Genomic DNA, 13,193 nt, shown 5'->3' on the forward strand with positions numbered 1-13,193 from the left:
ATCAATTTGATCTGGTGAAACCACCATCCACCATCCAAAGAAGAATATGTGCGTGCGGCAAACCTCTCTTTTGCCACTCAACAGAGTACGTCTAGCATCTAGCAGCACCACATATACGTTGCTTGAAGATAAAGTCCATTAAACAAAGTTACTGTTTGAAAAATCGTGCTGTGTGTAACGATCGCTTGGTGATTGTCCGCGATGCATAATTCCGTATGTATGTCACCGCATCCTAGGAGTACTTCTTGCCTTGCATTGGGCTGCCATACGCGGATGGCAAAAAGTACGCCGACCGATATTAGGGCGACCTCTTCGAGGCTTCAAAACAAATTTCAATCTGCAATTGATCACTTTATGTAAAACACACATCATGTTTTCACTGAATAATTTTCAACAATTTTTCTTTTGAATAGCCAAAATAAAAAAGCGACCGAAATTGAATGACTAAAATAATTTACAAATCAAAATATTCAAAAACAAAACCAACAAAAATTTATAAAAAATTTGTATGGAAAAAATTTACTTTTTGGAATTGTCCAATTTTCCGACTTTTCCTCATGAAAAGTAAAAAGTACTTTTAAATTTTTTCAAAACTGTTGTTAAGACTATTTAACACATAAAGCACGACCACTGATAAATTATGAATGGGAATCGAAAATAAACCTATTCACCTAATTTGGACAAATTTAACTATGCTAAATAAAATCTACAATTTAATCAAATATATTGAATTTCTTTTTACTACTTCTATAAATAAATCAATATCAGTAGTCTTTTTCCCCAAAAGACATTATAAGTACTTAATGTAATGCCTAATTTCACTACTTATATATATACATATCAATTTATCCAAACAATATGGGCTAGGACTAATTTTATTTATTTCGGATTCAAGTAATCTAGGTAATTGACCCATGTTGAGTCTTTAAAGAACTTTTTCTTCAAGAAAAATATATGTATATACTATGCTATATGTATGGAAAACTATGACCGATATTTTTTATGGTTGAGTTGGTTATTATTAGCTCATTGAAATCAAATGACATGATTGTGGTGCGATATTGGTCTAAATAGTGTAAATCTTTTTATACTCTTGCAATCTGTTGCTACAGAGAATAATAGTTTTGTTCACCTAACGATTGAACGTACCACCCCAAACAAATCGTGATAGATATAAGGTTAGGTATATATAAATGATTTGGGTGACGAGAAAAGTTAAATGTCCGTATCGCCATTAACCGAAAATCTATAAAGTACCATAACTAAGCACTAAATCAATACATAGTGTCAAACAAATTCGCTTTCTCTGTCCCTGTATCCCTATGTTTGCTTAAATCCTTAAAACTAAGCAACGGATTTTGATGCAGTTTTTTTTAAAGAGTGATTGTAGAGGATATGTATAATAACATCAATTAAATAGTATATGTATAAATAGAATTTGGAGGATGGAGTGAGGAAAGTTCTCTGATCGCCATTCACTTGGGAGTGGCCAGAAACGATTCTTTTACATATATGTGAGAACTAAATATCTATGCAGAATTTAGTCCTCACAACCCATAAAGGCTCACCCTATTGTTCACAACACAACGGGAAAACCACGCCACTTCTAGAAACACAAGAAGCTGAAACAACACGTAAAAACACGCCACACAAGCAATACAACGGGATAACCACGGAGACGGAGAAATCAGACAAGCAGACGAAACAACAACAAGCATGCATACGCAGCGATAAAACCACGCCACTGCCAGCAACATGCGCCATCCCAGTAACACACGCCATCCCAACGCAACATGTTGCGAATGTGTTAGCACGCAGCACAGGCTTGGTGGGGAGTTAGATGGCCGATGATCAGGGAGTCAACACGGGACTGTGCCAGCGTATACACGTTCAGCATCAGACTACGCAGTGAGTTTATCCTCTAGCTAGTCTTGGTACTCTGACTTGTAMACGCCATCTGTTAAGGGTGAACTTGGTAGTGAGTTTATCCTCTGACCAACTTAACCTTTAACATCGCGATCGCTGACGCAGTCTTCCGGAATCCGGTATCTTTACGCGGCAAAGGTGGTCGAACAGGACATCACCAGAGTAGCACGCGAGTGTAACGTGGACAGCGTCATGAAGTCTACACCAGCGCCGGCAGAAGTAGCCAGGCGTAGTCGTCGTAACACGCGAGCGTCAACGTATACGCCAGGATATCGTCATCAAAGCATACAGGAGCGCCGGCAGAGATAGCCGGGCGCAGTCGCCGTAGCGGAGGAGCGTCAACACCGCCAGGACACCGTCATTGAAGCCTACACGAGCGCCGTCAGAAGTAGCCGAGCGTGGTCGTCGTAGCACGGGAGCGTCAACGCACGTCGCAGGATATCGTCACCGAATCCCACGCGAGCGCCGGTAGAAGTAGCCGAGCGTGATTGTCGTGGTATAGGACAGCAAGTCGTCTAGCACCCAGGAGCACAGCAGAGCGGGAAACGGTATTGTCCTAACGGACCACACGGAACCGTTACCCTGCAGGAGACAATTTGGTAGCTTTAACTAAAATATATAAGTTAAATTAAATAAAGTACGATTCGCAGAAGAGCCCCAGTATTTACAAATTCATTGTAACGAACCCTGGACACGGCGAGTATACCTCAGCAATTTATACTTGTAAGAAGCAGGGGCAGTAAAAAAGCTTCGTTACATATGACTCAAGCAGCTCACGACTTCCGGTCCCTGATGAAGTATCCTCTGGGTAGCCTAAGAACATCCGTTTGAAAGTGAGCTTAAGTGAGAAGGCGAAGCATCCCCTGCACAGGGTTGTGCGCTGGGTTTGGAACCCGCCACGTAAAAAAACACTACCAATGAAAAACTACCACAGCCTCGGATGAAAGACCCCCCTTTCGATGACCACCATGGGAAACGAAATAAGAACTATGAATTGAGGGAATGCACCTGGAATGTCCGGTCCCTTAATAGGGAAGGGGCCGCTGCCCAGCTGGTTGATGTCCTTGTGAAAATAAAGGTTGACACCACCGCCGTTCAAGAAATGCCATGGACGGGACAAGGACAGAGACGAGTAGGTCCTTGTGATATTTACTACAGTGGCCATATAAAAGATTAGTGGTGGCGGAGAGACTCCGGAGTACTATCGTTCACTCCGGTGAATGAACGCATCAAAGTGAGGTTCTTCAGCATATCGCTGATTTGCGCCCCCGCCCCGACGGAGGAGAAGGAATATGTGACCAAAGATGCCTTTTATGAGTGCTTGGAACGCACTTATGAGAGCTGCCCCCGCCACGATGTCAAAATCGTGCTTTTCGGCTTTAACGCCAGGGTGGGCAAAGAAGGTATCTTTGGCACTACGGTCGGTAAATTCAGCCTCCACGAGGAAACATCCCCAAATGCGTTGAGGCGTATTGACTTCGCCGGTGCCCGAAATATGGTTATCTGTAATATTAGATTCCTGAATAAGAAGATACATCAAGCTATCTGGCTGTCTCCGGATCGAAAAACCACCAACCAAATCGATCATGTTGTGATAGATGTGCGTGGGCTCCGAGGTCCTAACATCGACTCGGACCACTATCTTGTTGCAGCCAAGATTCGCACCCGTCTCTGTGGAGAAAAAAACGCACGCTATTAAACACATGGAAGGTTCAACGTCGAGAAGCTGCAATCACAACAGACAGTCGAACGATTTTCTACTCGGCTTGCACTCCTGCTCTCTGAGAGCACTCGTCAACTACTCGGTATAAGGGAACTATGGGACGGCATTTCAAACTCCTTACGTACAGCTGCAACCGAAACCATTGGTTTTCGGAAAGTGCAAAAGAACAGCTGGTATAACGGAGAGAAAACAGGCTGCCTACCTCGCAACGTTACGATCGACCACAACACGTGCGGGATGGAATAGATACCGAGAGTTGAAGAGGGAAGCGACACGCATTTGCGGACAGAAAAAGAAAGAGGCCGAAATGCGTGAGTAAGAAGAGCTCGATAAGCTGGCCGACAGGGGTAATGCTCGAAAATTCTACGAAAAAATGCAGCGGCTTACAGAAGGTTTCAAGACCGGAGCATACTCTTGTAGACTAGTCACCGATGCCCAGAGCATACTTAAATTATGGGGGGAACAGGCTGCTGAATGGCAGTAAAGCCCAAAAAACTGATTGACAATATGAAATATCTCCTGTCGTCAAACAGTCGCCGCAAACAGTCGCCGCACTCACGTGACTGTAGACAGTCATAACTTTGAAGTCGTAGATAATTTCGCCTATCTTGGAACCAGCGTGAACAACACCAACAATGTCAGCCTGGAAGTCCAACTTAGGATAACTCTTGCCAACAGGTGCTACTTCGGACTGATTAGGCAATTGAGAAGCAAAGTCCTCTCTCGACGAAGAAAAACCAAACTCTACAAGTCACTCATAATTCCCGTCCTACTATATGGTGCAGAGGCTTGGACGATGACAAGAACTGATTAGTTGACGTTGCAAGTTTTCGAGAGAAAAGTTCTTAGAAAGATTTATGGTCCTTTGCGCGTTGGCCACGGGGAATATCGCTTTCGATGGAACGATGAGCTGTACGAAATATACGACGACATTGAAATAGTTCAGCAAATTAAAAGACAGCGGCTACGCTGGCTAGGTCATGTTGTCCGAATGGACGAAAACACTCCAGCTTTGAAAGTATTCGACGCTGTAGCCGCCGAGGGGAGCAGAGGAAGAGTAAGACCTCCACTCCGATGGAAAGACCAGGTGGAGAAGGACCTGGCTACGTTTGGAATATCCAATTGGTGCCACGTAGTGAAAAGAAGAAAAGACTGGCGCGCTGTTGTTAACTCGGCTATAATCGCGTAAGCGGTGTCTACGCCAATTAAGAAGAAGAATTATAAATAGAAATACTGTTATTTTTAAGGTTTCTAATGTGATGTCATAAACAATTCCATTTTTTTTTTTTCAAAATGAATATTTTCCAATACATATATTACAGATTTATAAATTGCGGAACGTAGCGCTTGCGGCGATACCGCCCGGCAAGTAAGGAAGGGTTTAGTTCGGGTGCACCCGAACATTTTATACTCTTGCAACTTGCAAGAATCAAAGCCAGGGAAATAAGTACTTTAAAGTGTAAAACCAATCATATAGAGTAAAGTCAGTGGGATGTTCGAAAATCCTGATAAAAGTTCCATAGGGGCCGGTTTTCGCTCACTCGACATTTTCAATCAAAAGTCAACTATAGGTACCGTCTTCTAAATATTCGGTACCTATGACCTTGAACAGTTTTTATTGCATTTAAATTTTTTTTTTCATAAGTTGACACATTGAACATTATTCGTGCAGAGATTTATCCCGTTATATTAATTGCTTTTTGATTTAAGTACTGTAAACTGAACGAATCCAGTAGAACTTAAAATTGTTCTATATGGGAAGTAGGCGTGGTTTTGTCCATTTTCCCACTGTGACGTAAGAATATAAAAAAAATTTCACTTACAAAATTTTGTCGTCATAGGTTAGGACGGGACGGACATACTATATGGTATTTCACCAAAGTGGGCAGTGCCACGCATGTTGTCCAATTTTCATAGCGGCTCTTATAAAGATCTCTTACCATCTCGGAACTGAAATTTAACATCTCTGGTGTATTTAGTTATTGATTTATCGCACTTTTAGTAGTTTTTAACAGCACCGTTATATGGGGAGTGAGCGGTGTTATTCTCCGATTCCACAAATTTAGAAGTATAAGTTTTTATCACTGCCATTATTTTCCTCGACCACTTTCCACACGGAGGATCGCAGTAGTAGAAGGCACCTGTGGCCAAACATTTGAAAAAATGAAGTGACCCCGCCCTCTAATAAGTTTAATGTACATATCTCCTAAACTACTAAAGCTTTATCTCCCACATTTGCTCAGTTCAATATTATAAGAACTCCTACTACTAAAAGCGCAATAAATCAATAACAATTCCGCCAGAGACATTAAATTTTACCTCCGAGATGGTATGAGAAGGTTTTAAAGGAGCCGGTGTGAAAATTAAACGATGGGCGTGGCACCGCCCACATTTTGATGAAATGCCATATCGCGATACGCGACCAACTGATTTCGCAAATTTTGTCGATGCATCATATAACACAGTGTGAAAATGGACGAAATCGAACAACAACTACGCCTACTTTCCATATGGGACAATTTTAAGATCCACTTGATTCTTTCACTTCCAGTACACCACAATGTTCGGTTACACGACAATTTATAATTTATTTTGTATCAAAAGTTCCATAAAAATAGTGATAGAGATGGCACTGTTGTAATGTACTAACGGTAAAGTGTTCTTGTATCAATAAATTAAAGCTTTTTTTTAATACAGAAACTAATATTATATTATTTAATATTATGATATTTTGGTAGACGCACATGCATACATACGAGGTTTGTACTAAATGTATCACGATTTTTGAAAATTCGCGGGCTACGTGTATGCGATTTTCGATTGTTTCTTTGCGTTATGTTGGTACTCATATCCTTTACTTATGCTAACAAGGTCGGCCATTTTGAATGCTTAGTTAATTTTAGTTTTGCTTGACGCGTTTTGATTCGCCTTCTTATTTCAAAAATTGGTTAAAAAAATCGATATAAAATTCTATGTGAAAAGCCAAATTAAGAGCGCGGATGCATTCCGAATCTTGGCTGTGGAATTTTGTGAAATTTGGTTCTTGATTGGCGTCGACACCGCTTACGCGATTATAGCCGAGTTAACAACAGCGCGCCAGTCGTTTCTTCTTTTCGCTACGTGGCGCCAATTAGATATTCCAAGTGAAGCCAGGTCCTTCTCCACTTGGTMCTTCCAACGGAGTGGAGGTCTTCCTCTTCCTCTGCTTCCCCCGGAGGGTACTGCGTCGAATACTTTCAGAGCTGGAGCGTTTTCGTCCATCCGGACAACATGACCTAGCCAGCTTAGACGCTGTCTTTTAATTCGCTGAAGACCCATTTGTGTTGCTTCCTTGTCCAGTCTGGAGAATTTGGTGAAACTACATTGAACAAAAACAACATTTATCGGTAGTACAAAATGTTCTAAAATGGTCGAGATGATGTAAACCACTATAAGTATACCGGAAAAAGTAGTACTGACCAATCGTCGCACAATTGTAGCCACGGGTCGTACGGTCAATCAAGAATATTACTTGTAAGTTATGGAATTTTGCGCAAAGAAATACGCCATAGACGCCGGAATTTATGGAAAAACCAAAAATGGCTTTTGTACCATTATAACGAGTCAATCGTTGACGATGGAGCGGATGTTCCACTACTAGACCATGAAAAAGTTCATATAGCAACTAACTGCCTGAAGAATAACAAAGCGGCTGGGGCAGATGGATTGTCGGCCGACAATTAAGACGACAAAACACTGATAAGGAGCATGCATCCGCTTCTTTGTAAAATATGGTAAAACTAAAACATTCCCGACGATTGGAATTTAAGTATGTTTTTCCCAATTCACAAAAAGGGAAACCCCACAATCTGCGCCAACTACCGTAGGATAAGCGTCCTCAACATCGCATATAAGGTTCTATCGAGCGTACGGTGTGAAAGACCAGGTGGAGAAGGACCCGGCTACAACTGTAATTGGCGCGCTGTTGTAAGCCCGGCTTGTTGTCCACGCTAATATAGAAGAAGATGACTTTGATGAATATAAAAAACACTTTCGTAATAAATAAAAAATGGCGATAATTTTGAACGAACCTCGTACATAGTCAAATATAAGTATATATGTATATAAGAATATAAATGTTGTTATAGTTGTAGTTCAATGTACCTTCTTCTATAAACGGACGAGGCCGATGAAAGTGTGCCGTGATATTGTTTGTGTTCGTTGCATTGACAACATTTCGAACAACCGTTGCCCATTTTTTAAGACCACAAATTCAGCCAAATTAAATGGTTTTCACACTTTTTTGCCGCAAATATCTATTCACTTCACTCGAAAGTTTTCACAGTTTCTTTATTTGTTTGTAAACGTCTTCAAAATGAATAAAAATCTAATTTTGCCGTCAAACAGATGTTAGCAATATTAGCACACTGAAAAGCTCTTAAATCACATTTCATTTTATCACAAACACACTTCAATGTGAATTTCTTTCTTATTTCACTTTTTGTATAATTTTTCTTTTATTTTTAATACATAATATGAAAGCATTTATTAACTAGATAAGAAAATAAATATGTATGTATATTGAATCAATAAAATTGGTTTTTGAATAACTATAACAATTTCCATTTTTAAACATCGAAAACACACACTCACTACTACTAGAATTGAAAATCAACTACAAAAATAAATAAACAGTCGCGCAACTACAGCATCGACATAATTGACAGACAAATGTTTTCGGCGTTTATTTATTTATTTTCTTTCAGTTTTATTTTTACTTTCTTCAAAGCAAAACGGATGCGACCATCGTACTGTGCCCTATGCATTTCTTATCCAATTGTACAACATTTTTTAAATTCTTTACATAAAAAAACAAAATATAAAGTGTGGATCAAAGTTTACCGGCGATTTTCAAGTAGTTCAAGTACATAGAAGTTTTACAATTTTACACTCAAATGTAGTTTTCAATAGAACAGTGATTAAATCATAATCAAAATCAAATACCGAATATTTAAATTAAAAAAATTTGTTTCTTGGTTGACGAACATATAAGACTCAAGTTGTAGAAAGTATATCAATAAAAGTCCTATTCTTCCTCAAAGTAGATCTGTGATACTGAGAAGTAGACATAGTTGGAAGAAGGCGGAAATATTGCTTGGTTTTATGAATACTTGACATATACATTATCTTAAGTATATCATCACTATATCGTATGAAAATGGAATTTGATTGCGAACTGTTGGGAAAGGGATGCGAGCGCCGATTGTCTAACGAATAACCGTAAACCTCTGCTTATTTCTCACACAACCCTATTTAGATATACGGTGTTTTTCTAATGCCAGAACTCTAATAATATAACTTAAAAATTTACTTTTTAATTTTTACGCAAAAACCTATTCCTCGAAATATTTTTTTTGTAGGTTTGTATGACCATCAGTGATATCTGTGCCTAATGTCACATCAAAATAATCTTTAGTGTTTAATATACGTTTGTCTTTCTAAAGTGCATAAAGCGCATTCAGCAATTTTTACGAAAAGGCAAATTATTCAACAAAGATGTTCCATTAAATCATGTGAGCGTAATCAAATTTCTGGCGCCGAAACCTTTAGAATGTTAGAAAATACCTCCGATAATAATTGTTTTTAATTGCTAGAAATTATGCGGTTAACTGGTGATCAAAACCTCAATAAAATAAAGGGATTAGTACTTGAGAATCGACGATTAACTGTCAGAGATCTTACTGGTACTGTTTGAATATCGGAAGCGTCAGTCAAACCCATTTCGAACGATCAAGGCCTAAGGGAAGTGAAAGCGTGATTAGTTCCAAAATAACTCAATTTGTCTGAGAAATAGCGTCGAGATAACGTTTGTGAAACAATAATTTTCGACTACCAGAATGTCGTGCGACGTAGTATCACTGACGATGAGTCTTGGATCTATGCTTACGACCCTGAAATAGTGAGAAGGTGAGCCGGAATCAAAATTTAAGGTTCTATTGATAGTTTTCTTCGATGATCGGGGTGTTGTGCATTTAAAAATCCCTTCCGACCGGCCAAACTATCAGCAAGGAAAACTATTTGAGTTTTATGAACTATATTCATAAAAGATGCCAGAATTATGAACCGACAACACTTGGTTTTTGCACTACGATAATGCACCGTGTACCGTTTTTCGCCTAATTTTTAACCAATATCGGTGCGCAGGCACCAACTGTGTCAAAGATTGCAAAAAAGGTTGGCACAAGTGTATTGTGACCAAGGGGGATTACTTTGCGGAGGACGACATAGACTTTGAGGAATAAATTAAGAACTTTAATTAATTTTACTATTTCTTGCTCATAGTAGTAGGTATGTTAAAAAAGTCGGAGAGCTTATAAAATATGTACAACAGCAAAGTTATTGAGATGAATTGACATAAGAGAGTGTGTGAATACCTTAGTGAAAAAGACTGCTGTATTCAGTGCTACCAAGTTTTGTTTTACACATTTAGAATGAAAGAAGCGCTATATAACTGCGTTTCCGTCAGAAGAGATGATATCACAGGGATGCAATTGCATATGCATAATTGAATATGACTCATGGAAGATTCTGCGGAAGGGCCTTGGATTGCGGGCTTACAAAATACAACTCTGGCCAGAAATGAAGCCGAACGACCAGTGCGCCGCACTTTTGGTGAGTAGTGCCAAAACGAAATGACCATCGATCCCGATTTTCACAAAAAAATTGCGTTGAGTGATGAAGCTCACTTTTAGATGAATTGTCACATTTGGTGAGATGAAAACAGAACCCATTGCTGCGATGCCATTATATCCTCAAAACGTCATTTTTTGGTGTGTTTTTTTGGGCAGAGAGATTTATTTATTTATAGTGAACCTATTTCTTATAGTTAATAAAAATTATTTTATTTTTCACGAATTCATTTCTGTTTAGCTTTCATTTATATGAACCCCTACACATGTTCATAAATAACATATGTATATATGTATGTAAATGAAATATTTTATTCTTAATTCCTTAATCTATTCAATGTTCTACTTTGTTGTGCACTCGTAGTGATTGTTTTTTGCTTTTGTTTACGAAAAGTCATTGCTAAAGTCTCGAAATGTTGTGCGGCACTACGACGCAGAGACCATACATTACAATAATGGAACGAATGACTTCGCGGCGCTGACGCGGGCAAACAAGCATTCCTATGCCATTATCAAAGACAGCGAATGTCGGCAGCCAAAATCGCAGCAGCCAAAAATAAAAAAGAGACAACTGCAAACTGCTGAAGAGCCCTGTAGCGACAAGCGAAAATTCCATTATGTAATACACATTTGTAAATTGTTGTGAAACACCACGAGCACAATTTTTATATCACAATCCGATTCTACTCCAAAAGTGAATACGGCGAAAAATTTACAACGCCTCGACGTCGGCCTACGGTCTGAAGCACTGTGGCGGTTGATGGGAAGCAAGGAAGCTGCATCTGCATTTGTACATAAGTAAGTAGATATTTACATCGAATGCCAAGCGTCTAAATTTAGTGCAAATGAGGAACAGCGAAATATGGGGCAAGTGCCACAATTAAGACAGAAAACGGCAAAAAGATAAATAGGACAATATCGATGAGATCACCCGTACATAGATATAGGCAATAAGGCATTTTAATGCATTTGCGAGCCAGAACATGAAACTATAGTGAAATTAATTACTTCTTCGCCTTTGACGCTGTTCAGCATTTGTTTACAATTGGTTCGATTGTTCTTAAAAGCAAAAACCTGCGTATTTCATTTATTTTCTTATATTCACATCAAATATTTTACAGGATTCAAGGTTATTATTTTATTCAACATTTTCGATTTTCCATTTTCTTCGTTCGAAGTTATGATTAAATTTTTTTTGTTTCTTTTGCTACACTACGATCTTTACTAATTGATTTAAGAATTTTTAATAAATTTTCAGTAGAAAAAAACTTCAATGGGTGGTGAATTTGTTGCTAATTTTCACATTTTTTACATTATGAAAATTGTTATTTCCACTTTTTCTAGTCTTTTATCATCCACTTGCGCATTTTACATTACATTTCGCATACAGAAGCACTTTAAACTATTCAATTATAAATTTTTTGTGAAAATTATTTTTTTTAGATATATTCACAATATTTTTGTAATCTGTGAGATTTTATGGGTTTTAGCATCCACGCACCACGTATATTAGCACAAGATGAAAATCATATCTTAAATTAATACACAGATTTTCCTTTTTATAATATACAATGTATTGTATATCTTCAAGCTTTCAAAATTTTTTTTTTTACTTTCTATCTATGTTGCTGTGTTCACTAGGGGCAACGGTTATCCGAGCGTTTATCTCTGTACGTGACGATCGACGAAATAGGACTAACGAGAACAATAGTGAGCAGGGTTTTGTTCACACCTTCAAAGAACCAGATTCTCCGTACTTCCTCGTTCGCACTAACACATTCGCACGTTAGAGAAAAATTTCTAAGAAAAACTCGGCATTTTTGTCATTGCAATACTCAAAAATTCGCTCATTATATAGTGCCATCAAAATTATATCTGCCAACTTCGAGCACTCTCTGTGAATTGTGTATTCCCACTAACACAGACAATTAGCCAGCGGATGTTCTTCATTCAGCATAGCTAATATTTTTCGACGCTATCACGCAGCGGTCTTTCCGGTCATTTTGGGCACAGATAGGCATACTGCCTCAATCTGTAGGTGGTAAGAATCTCTCAGCATGCTGCGACCAACAAAGCAATTCTCGAAAAAAAAATGCCAAAGCGTTTCGTTTGTGCTCTTGAGAGCGCATTTAGAACGTATTTAACAAACTTGCCGTCGGTCGCTGCATCGTGCGATACTGGAAAATCGCCAAAAATTTTGCTGTGTCAGCGAAAGAAAGGAGAGCTTAGAGAGCCGAAAACCCGAATGTTAATTTGTCTCTGAATATTTCAACAAAATCAAGCATATTGTAAAACATTTTATAGTTTGTTTCTAAAACTATGTTCCATGACGTTAAATTCATCCTTTCGATTTTTTTACTATATATATTTTTACTATATACTCACCATTCAAATTGTAATGGCAACAAGTCGGAATCTTCATCACAGTCGATTTTCACGAAAAATATCGCTCTTTCGTTCGGTAAACAACGTATTAGCGAACTCGAATTTTCGCTAAATGAAAGTTTCGGTGGCGGCTTTTGTTGTTGCGCGCCTTCGAGAGGAAAACCCTGGGGATCTGGAAGAATAAATGAGAGAAGCATGCATACAAATACAGAAATAGTATTCAAAATATTAACCGAAAATAAGCAATTGTATTATAAAGTAAATATGTTCGTATGATTGCAATACATATATGGATGTACATATATAAATAGTTAAACTTGTCTTCTCCGTTAGTAGACCAATTTCAAGACGCCAATTCCGTCAAAGTTGGAATTCAAAAGATATTTAATAACAAGTAAGGAAGAGCTAAGTTCGGGTGTCACCGAACATTTTATACTCTCGCATCAAATACCGTATTTGTGTAAAGTTTTATTCCGCTATCATCATTGGTT

General features: G+C 38.5%; 1 protein-coding gene across 7 annotated transcripts in view; it reads right to left on the reverse strand.

Moving 5' to 3' along the window:
* LOC108977106 (myosin light chain kinase, smooth muscle) overlaps window positions 1–13,193 on the reverse strand; it is a 103,015-nt gene that overhangs the window by 83,516 nt on the left and 6,306 nt on the right. For 6 of the 7 annotated variants that reach the window (XM_018946613.1, XM_018946612.1, XM_018946616.1 and 3 more), the window contains exon 2: window positions 12,703–12,874. In XM_018946613.1, coding sequence (XP_018802158.1) covers window positions 12,703–12,874 — 172 coding nt within the window. Of the gene's footprint in view, window positions 1–7,792; window positions 8,070–12,702; window positions 12,875–13,193 lie in introns of those variants that run through there. The other variant, XM_018946614.1, reaches the window with a different exon arrangement.

The sequence above is a fragment of the Bactrocera latifrons genome, unplaced genomic scaffold, assembly GCF_001853355.1.
Source record: "Bactrocera latifrons isolate USDA-ARS-PBARC rearing strain unplaced genomic scaffold, ASM185335v1 scaffold_84, whole genome shotgun sequence".
Taxonomy (NCBI): Eukaryota; Metazoa; Arthropoda; class Insecta; order Diptera; family Tephritidae; genus Bactrocera; species Bactrocera latifrons.